Source organism: Glycine max, chromosome 14, assembly GCF_000004515.6.
Source record: "Glycine max cultivar Williams 82 chromosome 14, Glycine_max_v4.0, whole genome shotgun sequence".
Taxonomy (NCBI): domain Eukaryota; kingdom Viridiplantae; phylum Streptophyta; class Magnoliopsida; order Fabales; family Fabaceae; genus Glycine; species Glycine max.
Window position 1 is genome coordinate 2,426,569 of NC_038250.2, and position 13,105 is coordinate 2,439,673.

A 13,105-nucleotide genomic window follows, 5' to 3' on the forward strand; every position below is an offset into this window, starting at 1 on the left:
CCAATCATTATTTGAATTACTTTAAGACAACTATTTTAAAAGTTAACAAACTTACCATACACGATGGATTGTGATTGGATGACTGTATAAAACTCTTTACATTGTCCACACATAACATTTTTTTTCTCTTAAGAAATTGGGTTAAATAGTCTAGGGTTTAAGAAAAAAATGATTATGATCATATTCAACCCCCAAAACTATTTAACCAAACTAATTAAACTCCAATCCATAAATACATCATGAAAAATAAGTATTGGGTTCATTATGATATCCAAATTGTTGTTGTTAAGTTTGAATGAAACTATCTCTATGATAGATAAACCTGTTTACTTTAGTCAAATAAAATTATAATCTAGCCAAATAAGTTATAAATTACTAAACTAATTAAAATAGTTTATGAAACATGTAACATTTTTGTTAGTTTGTGAAACATGTAACATTTTGTGTAATTATATGTATTAGTGTTTCAAAGTACGTAAATGGATGATATTACGACTATTTGATAGAGAAAATTAGAGAGGACGGGAAGAGATTGAAATAAGTTAGCTTGTTTGGTAGATATGATTAGGGTGGAAACATTTATAAAAATTGTGGAACTCACTTGTACTATTTTTACTCATTTCTTTATTTATCTTTTAATTTATTTTTTATTATCTTCAATCAATACCTTTAATTTATACTTTATTTCTCACATATTTTTATTCATTCATTTTTTTCCATCTAGTATTTCATATTTTCTCTCTCTCTACCAAACAAGGCATAAAGATGTGTTATGATACATACCAAAGTATAGTATAAGGAGAATAATACAAGACAAACATTTAAGTTATATGACAAGTTTTTATCCTTTGTATTATTGGTGGTCATTGGATTACACATCAAAATAATGTGAAATTTTCTATACTACCTTTTTTAACATTGATTATCTTAATACAATTCATATTAATCATCTTAATGCGGATCAAAAAAATATTAATTATTTTAATAGTGATTGCAGTAGTAATGGTAATTGGGGTAACAATGACGACAAATGATGTTGGCAATAACAACAATAGTGGTGTGATGCATTGAGTTTAATCTTTAATTATGAAACATTTTAGTTAGGATTATTTGCATTATTTGTTGTTTAGGTCTTTGTTTTTTGTTTATTGCATTGCATTTTATTCTTTTTGTTAAACTTGTTACGATGTGGGTGTTTTCATGTATACATGAGTTATGTTGACTTGACCTTTGGTGCTAAATGGACCTTTTCTAGTGCATGTTGGACTTTCAGGATCAAACTTGCTCAGCGGGGACCTATTTGGAAGGAAAATAGAGCTATTTGTTAATGGTTTCATCTTGCATGAGCATGTCAAGTCCCTTATTTCGCAATCAAGCCATTTAGTGGCAAGGGGCGTGTCAAACCCCTTATTTCTTAATCAGGCTATTGATGTATTTGGCACAGGTGTGCCATTTAGTTGATGACTTATTTTCTTATTTTGTGCATTTTTAGTGTATTTGGGCTTGAACAATTTGTAGTCTTTGTCTTTAAATAACTTAGAAAAACTTTGTAGAAGGGTTTTCACTTGGAGATTGATGGCTCGAACGAGCTTTTGATTTTCCTTGGCTTTTCTCTTCTTAATCGATACTTTGTAGCCCATGTTCCCGGTGGTCAAGTTTGATCTTGAAATCCAAATGCACTAGAAAAACTTCATTTAGCATTGAAGGTCAAGTCAACATGGCTCTTATACACATGAAAACACCCACAGCATAATAAGTTTGACAAAAAGAATAAAATGCAATGAACAAAAAATATAGACACAAACAACCAATAGTGCAAATAATCCTAACTAAAATGCTTTGCAATTAAAAAACTAAATGCAACACATCAAACAACCCCAAACTTAGAGATTTTTTTGTTTGCCCTCAAGCAATTACCATGAGCAAAAGCTTTTAATCAAAGATTCATGAAATCATAATTTAAGTATAAGTAAAAGCAACAGATAACCATTAACATTCAAATAATCAAATAAAGTTCAAATAAAGGCTCATCCTCCAGAACTAATGATTACACAGACATGTTCACTTAGGTGTTTAAAAGTTTCAAACAACTCACTTCACTCAAGTGTATTAGGATAAAATCCTTTTTACTCAACTTCTCAATGCAAAGTGTCCTACTATAGGTTGGGTAAGGAAACTCATCTCCATTAGTAACCAAATAAACACAAGCAAATCACAAGGTCTTTAAAGGGATGTAATTGGGTTAGAGGTTATGATGACAAGGTAGGGAAATCAAAGAAAAGAAAAAAATCAATAAAAGACTCTTATGTCATCTCAATATCCCATAAAGTTCAATCATTAGGCAATATCACAAGCAGAAGGGGAGTATCACAATTTCTTAATGCAATTTCATGCTTGCCAAATTCAATTCTTGTTCTCATTTTTTTTTCTATTTTCAAACTTGAGTTTTTAGAGCATTTAATATTTATTTTTTAGTAAGCACAATTTATACCATTTGCTCATAACTTATCCTATTTCACCTATTTAGTCACCAAGTTGTCACATTTTAATTATGGTAACAATGATGACGTAATGATGACACCAATTATGGTGATCCCAATAAGGATAATGGTAATAATAATAACAACAATAAAAGAAATTGATAGTGACAATAATGATGACGATAACAAAATAGAAATGATGATTACAACTATAATAATAGAGACAACAATTGAAAGTAATGTCAACAACAATGATAAATATGATAGTAATAATGATGTCGATGATAAAGGTGATGACAATAATTATGGTGAAAGAAAAAAAATATAATTATCAAATTATGAATAAAAATAATTATTTTTACTTGTTAAATATTTTGTATTTGGAACAACAAATTGTCCCATCACTTAGGAAATAACAAAAAAATAAACTTTTGTCCTTGTGTCCATCTTATGTAATTTGTGTTCTCTTGTGATTCTTTTAAAATCAATATATATTGTAGTTAATCAGACCCTACTTCAAAATTTAAAATCTTAAACGTGATACACGTAAATCTCCATCTATATAAAGAGGGCTCGTAAACTAGGAATCTTGCATCGGACAAATAAGATTTCTCTGCATATCTATATCGCTGCCATTATTTAGCTTCTGCTTCCGCAGTGGCCAGTGCCACGACCCCTTTGCTCGGTGGGTGATATCAGATAAACATGAGGTGCATGAAAGGAAAGTCTAAATGTGATTTTTCAATTTAGACCCGTATCCAGTGCTGTTTTTGCTCCTTATATATAAATAACAATAATACATATGTATTATTATCCCATTGCACAGCAGCACAGGTTAGACTAGACCACTTTGGAATTTATTATATATTATATGATGCCACGAACCTTACCCAGTTGGAACCAAGATTAGGACAACCATCTTCCAAATCTTCAACTGAAGCAGAAAGTGTACCTAAACTAAAGTACTTGTTTTTAGTGGCTTAATGCTAGAAATGGGTCCTAACTCCACTACCCCAAAACAAAACAAGGAATTCCCAGAAATGGGACCAGCATGTTTTCCAATCACTCTATGAGGCCCCAATTGTCATGCCTTCAATTTCAACCATAGCACCCTCCCAATATTAGCTTCCCCTGCGATCCAATTGGTCATCAAAATACAATTATGGTAAAAAGAAAGATTCAAACTGGTCCACATTTTGGAGCGAGAGATACATTTTTGAAGAATCGATGGATCCCAACATGGTCTCTAAAGAAGAATCGATGGCTTTGCCTTTTCTTTTTTCACGTTACGGTGTAAAGTGAGAGGGTTAAAAAGAGGCTGTGAGGCTCCTTGTAGAACAATGTACCTTTTAAAATTATTAACATTATTATTGTTATCAGTTTAAAAAACATACATTGTAAAGTTTTTTTTTTTTTTACTAATAATAATATTGATACAGTAATAGGACTTATGTTTCTTAATCCAGTAGTTTAAGATTCGAATTTTAACTTGCATAAGACACGTGTTAATATCATATCTGGTTAGCAAAAAAATATATGTATATATAATTTTTTTATATGGTTAATCAATAAAAAATTATTCATGAGTAAATGATAGTGTAAAAAATATTTATATTTTTCTTTGTTATTATTATAGTATATATAGCAATGTACTTTAAAGGGAAACTAAATACAAAGAAAGAAAGGGGTCCAGGGGACCAATGGTATCCACCTAAAAAGAAATTAAACTGTTGGAGTTTATGAGCTGACCTAGGTTGCTTTCTTGCATCCTCATGTCCTCATTATTAAATCATGAAGATTGTGTCGTTCATTACATCTATGCCTAGTCTGAGTTGGCTGCCACTCAATTCATATACAGCAAATATTTTTTTCCTATTTCATTTTCATTTTTTTAGGGACAGGCTGACTAGGATTGGGAAGTGGGAACTAAGATTTACTTTCTCAAAACCCCAGAAAGAGAAATTGAACATATGTTTCTAAGATCTAACATGTATTGATTGATGTGTTGATGGCCTCATCCTGATGGTACCAAGTTCTTTAAAATTAGATTTTAATGTGGCTGGATCAACCCTATCATATACTTTAAATTTCATTCCCTTTTCCTTTTTCATCTATGTCTTTTTTTTTCTTCTTCCTTTTAAATCATTCGTGACGGAATTTGCGGAGAAGGACCTCGATCGATTTTAAAAGATGATTCCTAACTTCATCTTCTGATTGAGCATAACAAACTTGAAAACAACTTTTTTCTTTATGATTCCTTGATTTTAAATGAATGATGCGCTAAATAAACTTTTGGACATGCCAAAGTCAACACGTGCTTCTTTAATGTGTTCTGATTACTAACATGAATTGATACCCTGATAATTGTTTTCTCTTTTCATATAAGCATGAACCGTGTTATCAAACATCAATGGTATTTCGAATTGGTTGAATAACATGAACGAGGTATAAAAAATAGACCTCTTTCATGTTGCCCAGAAATTTCTTTCTCCATTCATGCATAAAGCTAGCCATATCTAATATTCACCCATGCAATGTTATTTCTTTATCTATTTTCATCACATCAACTATTTTATCACGCCATTCTTGTACACAAAGAAATTATATAAATACAATTTCTGTTAGTCTCTTAGAGATATGCCTTTTTTCTACAAATCATTCAGGTGTCCTTATTCAATAATTTAAGCCTATGAAATGAAATAGATTATTTATGACATATAGTACGGTAGCTTCTATGACCATATATATATAGAGAGAGGTTAATCGTTGTTATTTCTCATTTTTTAAAATAAAAATTCAGTTCCATTCATGACACCCCACCGCATTCTCTTTTTCAAAATCCAGAAATTAATAAAAAATAAAGGTACACTCAGCATGCACATTGTATCAATTTATTCTCCCCCATGATTGGTATCTGTAATATGGTCTAAGATTATATCCTATCATCCAAATCTTATTCATCAGCTGCTCTGGTGGAATTAGTTTATGAATAAACAAAAAAAAAAAAACAAAGAAAGAAAAAGCTAAAGGAAGTGGTGCTACTAGGCTCAAAAACCGACAGAATACAAATAAAAGGAAAAAATAAATAATAAAATTTAACTGGATTGTGAAACGGTCCCTGGTTAAGCATTTTCTATCCAAACACTGCTTTTGCTTTTTAAAAGCTAAAGATGACACCAAAGTAGTGTGTATGTATGTATGTTTGTGTAGGGAGAAAAGAAGAGAGGGAAAAGAGAAGAGGACATAGGATGCTGTAACACTGTTACCTCTGAGCTCATTAACATTACAACACATAACACTCCTCACACACACTCTCTCTCTCTCTTACCACCTGCTACTTCATATTCAGCATAACTCTATGGTATTGTTGTTATTATTCCAACTGCATATCCTTAACTTCTAAGCTAGTTATCCCAAAAATGGGAACTCTAACTCTTGGCCTTGTACTTGTACTCCTCCTTTTGTGCTTAACTTGGCCTGCTTCTGTTTCTTCTCTTCCCATGTCTTTGAGAAGGCAAGCCTCTATCTTGGTTTCTCTCAAACAAGACTTTGAGGCCAACACTGATTCTTTGAGAAGCTGGAACATGTCTAACTACATGTCCCTGTGCAGTACCTGGGAGGGTATTCAGTGTGACCAAAAGAATAGGTCAGTGGTGTCATTGGACATATCCAACTTCAACCTTTCCGGCACACTTTCACCTTCCATCACAGGACTAAGGAGCCTTGTGAGTGTTTCACTTGCTGGTAATGGCTTCTCAGGAGGGTTCCCTAGTGAAATTCACAAGCTAGAATTGCTGAGATTCCTCAACATATCCGGCAACACGTTCAGTGGAGACATGGGATGGGAATTTTCTCAGTTGAGAGAGCTTGAAGTGCTTGATGCTTATGACAATGAGTTCAATTGCTCCCTCCCTCTTGGTGTCACTCAGCTCCCCAAGCTCAATAGCTTGAATTTTGGCGGGAACTATTTCTTTGGTGAAATCCCTCCAAGCTATGGAGACATGGTTCAGCTCAACTTTCTGTCTCTTGCAGGAAATGATTTGAGGGGTCTCATACCACCTGAGCTTGGGAATCTCACTAACCTGACACAGCTTTTCTTGGGATACTACAATCAGTTTGATGGTGGAATCCCTCCTGAGTTTGGTAAGTTGGTTAGTTTAACTCAAGTTGACCTTGCAAATTGTGGCTTGACAGGTCCAATTCCAGCTGAGTTGGGAAACCTCATCAAACTAGACACTCTCTTCTTGCAAACTAACCAGCTCAGTGGCTCAATCCCTCCCCAATTAGGCAACATGAGTAGCCTGAAGTGTCTTGATTTGTCAAACAATGAGCTCACAGGAGACATCCCTAATGAGTTCTCAGGCCTTCATAAGCTCACCCTCTTGAACTTGTTCATCAACAGGTTGCATGGTGAAATTCCACCTTTCATTGCTGAGCTGCCTAACTTGGAAGTGCTGAAGCTTTGGCAGAACAACTTCACAGGTGCCATTCCATCAAGGCTTGGCCAGAATGGCAAATTGGCTGAGCTTGACCTGTCAACAAACAAGCTCACTGGATTGGTGCCTAAATCTCTATGCCTTGGGAGGAGACTGAGGATTTTGATCCTGCTCAACAATTTTCTCTTTGGATCTTTGCCTGCTGATCTTGGCCAATGCTACACACTCCAAAGAGTTCGTTTGGGACAGAACTATTTGACAGGATCGATACCAAATGGTTTTCTTTACTTGCCTGAGTTGGCCCTTTTGGAATTGCAGAACAATTACCTCAGTGGTTGGCTTCCACAAGAAACAAGCACTGCACCCTCTAAACTTGGACAGTTGAATCTATCAAACAATCGCCTATCCGGCTCTCTACCAATTTCCATTGGAAACTTTCCCAACTTACAAATTCTGCTGCTTCATGGAAATAGACTCTCAGGAGAAATCCCTCCAGATATAGGGAGGCTGAAAAATATACTCAAGTTGGATATGAGTGTCAACAATTTTTCAGGTAGTATTCCTCCTGAGATAGGTAACTGTTTATTGCTCACCTATTTAGATTTGAGCCAAAACCAACTATCAGGCCCTATCCCAGTTCAGCTTTCTCAAATTCACATAATGAACTATCTCAATGTCTCATGGAACCACCTAAGCCAAAGTCTTCCCAAGGAACTTGGGGCCATGAAGGGCTTGACTTCAGCAGATTTTTCTCACAATGACTTCTCTGGTTCAATACCTGAGGAGGGGCAATTCTCAGTGCTTAACTCTACATCCTTTGTGGGAAATCCTCAGCTCTGTGGATATGATCTGAATCCATGTAAACACTCTTCAAATGCAGTATTGGAGTCACAAGACAGTGGCAGTGCAAGACCTGGAGTTCCTGGGAAGTATAAGCTTCTCTTTGCAGTGGCACTGTTGGCTTGTTCATTGGCATTTGCAACATTGGCTTTTATCAAGAGCAGAAAGCAAAGAAGGCACTCCAATTCATGGAAGCTCACAACATTTCAGAATCTGGAATTTGGAAGTGAAGACATCATAGGGTGCATAAAGGAAAGCAATGCCATAGGAAGGGGTGGAGCTGGGGTTGTATACCATGGAACAATGCCAAATGGAGAGCAAGTAGCTGTGAAGAAGCTCTTGGGAATCAACAAAGGATGTTCTCATGATAATGGCCTCTCAGCAGAAATAAGGACACTGGGAAGAATCAGGCACAGGTACATTGTGAGGTTGCTGGCATTTTGTTCAAATAGAGAGACCAATTTGCTTGTTTATGAGTACATGCCAAATGGAAGCTTAGGTGAAGTCTTGCATGGGAAGAGGGGAGAGTTTCTCAAGTGGGATACTAGGCTGAAAATAGCAACAGAAGCTGCAAAAGGGCTTTGCTATTTGCACCATGATTGTTCCCCTCTGATAATCCACAGAGATGTGAAGTCAAACAACATATTATTGAACTCTGAATTTGAGGCTCATGTTGCTGATTTTGGACTTGCCAAGTTCTTGCAAGATACTGGGACATCAGAGTGCATGTCTTCCATTGCTGGTTCCTATGGTTACATTGCTCCAGGTACTTTAATATTTAAATATATAAATCAGTTAGTCTACAAAATGATGACTACTTCTATTAGATTTATATTGGTTACATAAACTCTAACTTCCAAGTTTAGGAGACATTGTTGCTTAGCTCCCAAAAAAAGGTTCACCGGATATCATTGTTTTGATCATTGATTTGACCAAGTGAAATGATTGAGGTCAAGGCCTCAAGGGTTTTTTTTTTTTTTTATGCACAATGACAACAGTTAAGTTTGAACTTAGAATATTGTGCAAATTATCCAAAATTTTCACTACTAGGCCAACTGCAGTGGGTTGGATTAATAAGGTCAAGGGATATCAACAGAGATGATTATTTCAGTGGGTTGGATACTTTTCTGTTTTTTGTTAGCACAAAAATATTTTATCCCTGGATGTACGTGAATTTCTAGATTGGTCGAAGGCTCCACCAACACAAAGGAAAATTCTTTCAATCTTTTGCTTTTCCTCACCTTAACTGGATTTGTGCTTTTGCATGCCTTGAAACCATAAACCCGTATTCAAACCAAAGCAAATCACAACCATCCTTTTTTGACTAACATATCTATAAGAGCCACCAAAAGCATATGCTTCTTTCATCAAGGCACCAGATTGAGATCTAATATTTGCTTTCTCCAAACCCCAGAAAAGGAAAATTGAACAATTTACAGGCACAAGGCACCACTAACTTGTCTTCTTACAAATTTAATTGGTTTAACTTGAAAATTAAAAATAAAGCTTTTCCCTTGTTTGTTTATAAAACTATTAATTAGTCAGTCTTTTTCATCATCATCATCGTTATCATCATCATTATTATATTATATACTCAAACTCTTTTTTCCTCAACAATGACATTTATTGTACTGTCGTACATAGGCATAGCTACTTTAACTTTTGAGCTTAAATGTGAAAGCCAACTATTATGGTGTAGTGATTTTGATTTATATATAACAGAATATGCATACACATTGAAAGTTGATGAGAAAAGTGATGTCTATAGCTTTGGAGTGGTGCTGCTAGAACTACTAACAGGGAGAAGGCCAGTGGGGAATTTTGGTGAAGAAGGTCTAGATATTGTTCAATGGACCAAGTTGCAAACAAATTGGAGCAAAGACAAAGTGGTGAAGATTCTAGATGAGAGGCTATGTCACATTCCCGTAGATGAAGCAAAGCAGATATACTTTGTGGCCATGCTATGTGTTCAGGAACAAAGTGTGGAGCGACCAACTATGAGGGAAGTGGTTGAAATGCTTGCACAAGCAAAGCAACCAAACACATTCCAAAAGCAGTGATCTACCACCATAGAAACAAAGGAAAAGTTAAAGAACAAATAAAAGAAAAAGCCGACTCTATACATGTGCCTTGCATGTGTTAATGCTGTCGGTTGGTAAAGATGTCAATTTTCCTAACTAGTTTGTCATTTGAGTTTTAAAGGGTTTTTTTTTTCTCTTTATTAACACTTAGTTGTGGGAACAAGAGACTTGCATATGTTGTAGGCATACTGGAAAATTTACTATAGTTGGACAATGATGCTAAAGGGGAAAGGGAATTAATGTTGATAGTACCTCAGGAGTCTGTACAATATATGGGGGTTGGAGTTAGATTCCTTGGTTTCCGTTTACTACTTGTAATATTCTAGGAAATATTTATCACCTGCATAATGAAATCTAGGAGATGTCATATCAGAGTACATTTTTCTTTTTCCCTCTGCTTTATCATAATTCAAGTGATTTTGGTAGGGTATGCTAAAATTTTAGAAAATAGATTTTGCATATTGTGACATAATTTAACAGTAGCATGTAAAGGTTTTAAATTACAGTCATGATTGTGATTGTAATTTTGTCGAAATTTTTTAGACAAATACGACTAATGGAGCTACAGTTACTGTTGCATTGCAATTGTGAAGACTTCATAAACCTTAACATTGTAGTAAAAATTGCAATTATGGACTATTTTTCAAAACCTTGAACAATCACACAATTTAACTAAAAAACAGCAGTGTAAATAAAATTGTTTAATGTTGTAATTCATTGTAAGTTATTGTTTGCATGATTTTTAAAAATTCAATAAATTTATCATAAATAATGAATTGTGATTTGATGATAATATAAATTAATGCATAATCTTTTTTCTCATTAAGAAATATCTTAAATTTTGTCTTATTTGAATCCATTTTATAATCATGATGCATCACCATAAAGAGAAAAAAAATGTGATGACTAGGAATAATTAGTCACTAACTAAGATTTTTCACATGATAAAATTTTATGATCGAATTAGATTGGAAGAGAACTATCCATTGATAGAGTTACTAATTTTAGCTAGACCAAATCATCATAGTCCAACATATTTTTGCATCAAGTCAAGCCAAGTTAATAATAGACCATAATTTTCCTAACTCAACCTAGCCCTCACATTTAAATTTTGAACTCACATATGTGTATTATGCACTTTCCATTTTGTTTGAAAATATCAAATTACCTTTTTTTCAACCCTAACACCTTTCTCTTTGTGCGAATAAGGACATCTCCTCCACCCGAAATTATGACTTCTTCTCCCATGACTTCACCTTCTTCATGGCAGTTTCACAACCTCCTCCCCACGAGTCACAACGCCGTAGAATGTCCTCGCCCCTCCTCCTTCCTTTGGGCATCGCCATTAAAGGTAAGAATATGATATGGAACATGATATTTTATCTTTTGGAATAACAATTTTGTATTTTTTATTTTATTTTTAACCATTATTCTAAAAGTTATATAGTAGCCTTAGAGAATGACCATTCCGAAACATAGATTGTTCTAGAATAGACTTTCTGGAATACATAAAATGTTCTTTATTTTCAACAATTATTTTTTACTATTATGTAACAGACATTTTAAAAATTATTTTTTTTATTGTTATGAAACACCTATTTTAGAAGGCAAAATTATTTTTAGTGCTATGAAACACTTATTTGAAATCTATTTTTTACTTTTATGAAACATTTATTTCGAAAATTATTTTTAACTGTTATGAAACACCTATTTTAAAAAGGTATAATATAAAAATGGTAATTTGAGATTTTTAAAAATTTGAGAGGTGCAGGAATCAACCCCCTTGTCCTTAGCAGGTTGTGAGCCAAATGGGAAGTCCATGGGTCACTCATTTTTAAAATAAAAATAAATTTTATATAATAATATAATAAAATATTTTTTAATCACTTAAAAACTGAAATAAAAAATATAGGTCGCCATTTATATTATAAAATAGCAAAATATAATGCATAATAATAATAATAAAAATAAAGTATAGCTCAAATTAAAAACAAAACTTAATATGCATATAAAGAGAATATTAGTCTTCAAATAAAATTAACAACACAATAAAATCGAAGAGGACCAAAATAAGCTAGGATCAGAATTTTCACAACTCAATCTAACTCGTCCATCGATCTTCATAAGGGCCAACGTCCGGTGGGATCTATTTTGACACCCCGATTCATTAGTCAATAAGTAAACAATCTACCTCATCACAAATCATTCATATCAAAAGTCCAACAATAAATATTTATTATCATAATTAAAATAGTATGATATTAATTTTATCATCGATATTTTTTAATGATAAATAATAATATTTCACAACATAATTAAGAAAAATCCAATAAGATAAATTAGCTAGTGTGTTTTTTTTGGCCAACTGCTGTAGTTATGTTATTTTACGTGATGGAATTATTATTACTCCACAAAGATCATGGCGTTTGGTTGGAATGACTAACAAGTAAAAAGCAAAGGGGTTTTGGATTTTCGTGGAAACATCCAAAAGTATGTTTAAGAGAAAAATGTAGTGTTTGGAATCATGTTTGATCACTTTTGAAAATATGTTTAAGAACAAAATTTTATCTGAAAAATTCAAATTTAAAGAAGTAATATTTGAAATACTTTTATAAACTTAGTTTGTAAACTTAAGTTTGATCCAAATTAAATTTTTAAATTTTAATCTGAATATATCCTAAAAATATATTTCACTGATTATTTTTGTTTCGTTATTCCTTTCATCCAAAATTCACGACTAATATTTTATTATCAAAATATCAAGAACTTGTAAATTGTGACACTGATTAGTGGTTAACACTTCCGATGCCAACTTAGGTGCATAGTGACATTATCCTTTTAAGTGAACAACAAGACACTTTGAAAAATAAAATAAGGACTTATAATTATGATATTAAAAAATTAATAATTAAGATTTAAATAATTCTTTAATTGAGTAAAAACATAATTACTCGTTACTTGTTAAATAAATAATTATACATGCTTGTCTATTTAATGATGATTTTAATAATTAATTTTAATATTTTTTTTTATTTTCTCTTTAAAGTGAATTTTATAATTTAAAACAGTTAAATTCAATCCATGAGCTTTTAAAAGAAACAGTCCAAAAGAAAAAAATATTATTTTACTCGTTACTTGACGGCCTTGAAGCCCACAGTTGCATTAGGTAATTGCTTCCCGCACCTCCCTTTTAGCTTCCTGCACCTCCCAAAAAGACCTGATGCTTTTCTATTCCGGCCCATTTTTCTAAGTTAACATCCAACTTTTT

The 13,105-nt window shown here is 33.1% G+C and overlaps 1 protein-coding gene across 2 annotated transcripts; it reads left to right on the top strand.

The window, feature by feature from the left end:
- The first annotated feature begins 5,606 nt into the window (after positions 1-5,606).
- On the top strand, positions 5,607-10,204 carry LOC100816158 (leucine-rich repeat receptor-like kinase). 2 transcript variants are annotated; one of them, XM_041009208.1, is made up of 2 exons: positions 5,607-8,522; positions 9,525-9,693. In XM_041009208.1, exons 1-2 carry the CDS (start codon positions 5,900-5,902, stop codon positions 9,542-9,544), a joined length of 2,643 nt encoding a protein of 880 aa, XP_040865142.1. In that variant the 5' UTR covers positions 5,607-5,899; the 3' UTR covers positions 9,545-9,693. The 2 variants fall into 2 exon arrangements, with proteins under 2 accessions (XP_040865142.1, XP_003545159.1); XM_003545111.5 differs by having other exon boundaries at positions 5,641-8,522; positions 9,479-10,204.
- Positions 10,205-13,105: the final 2,901 nt, after the last annotated feature.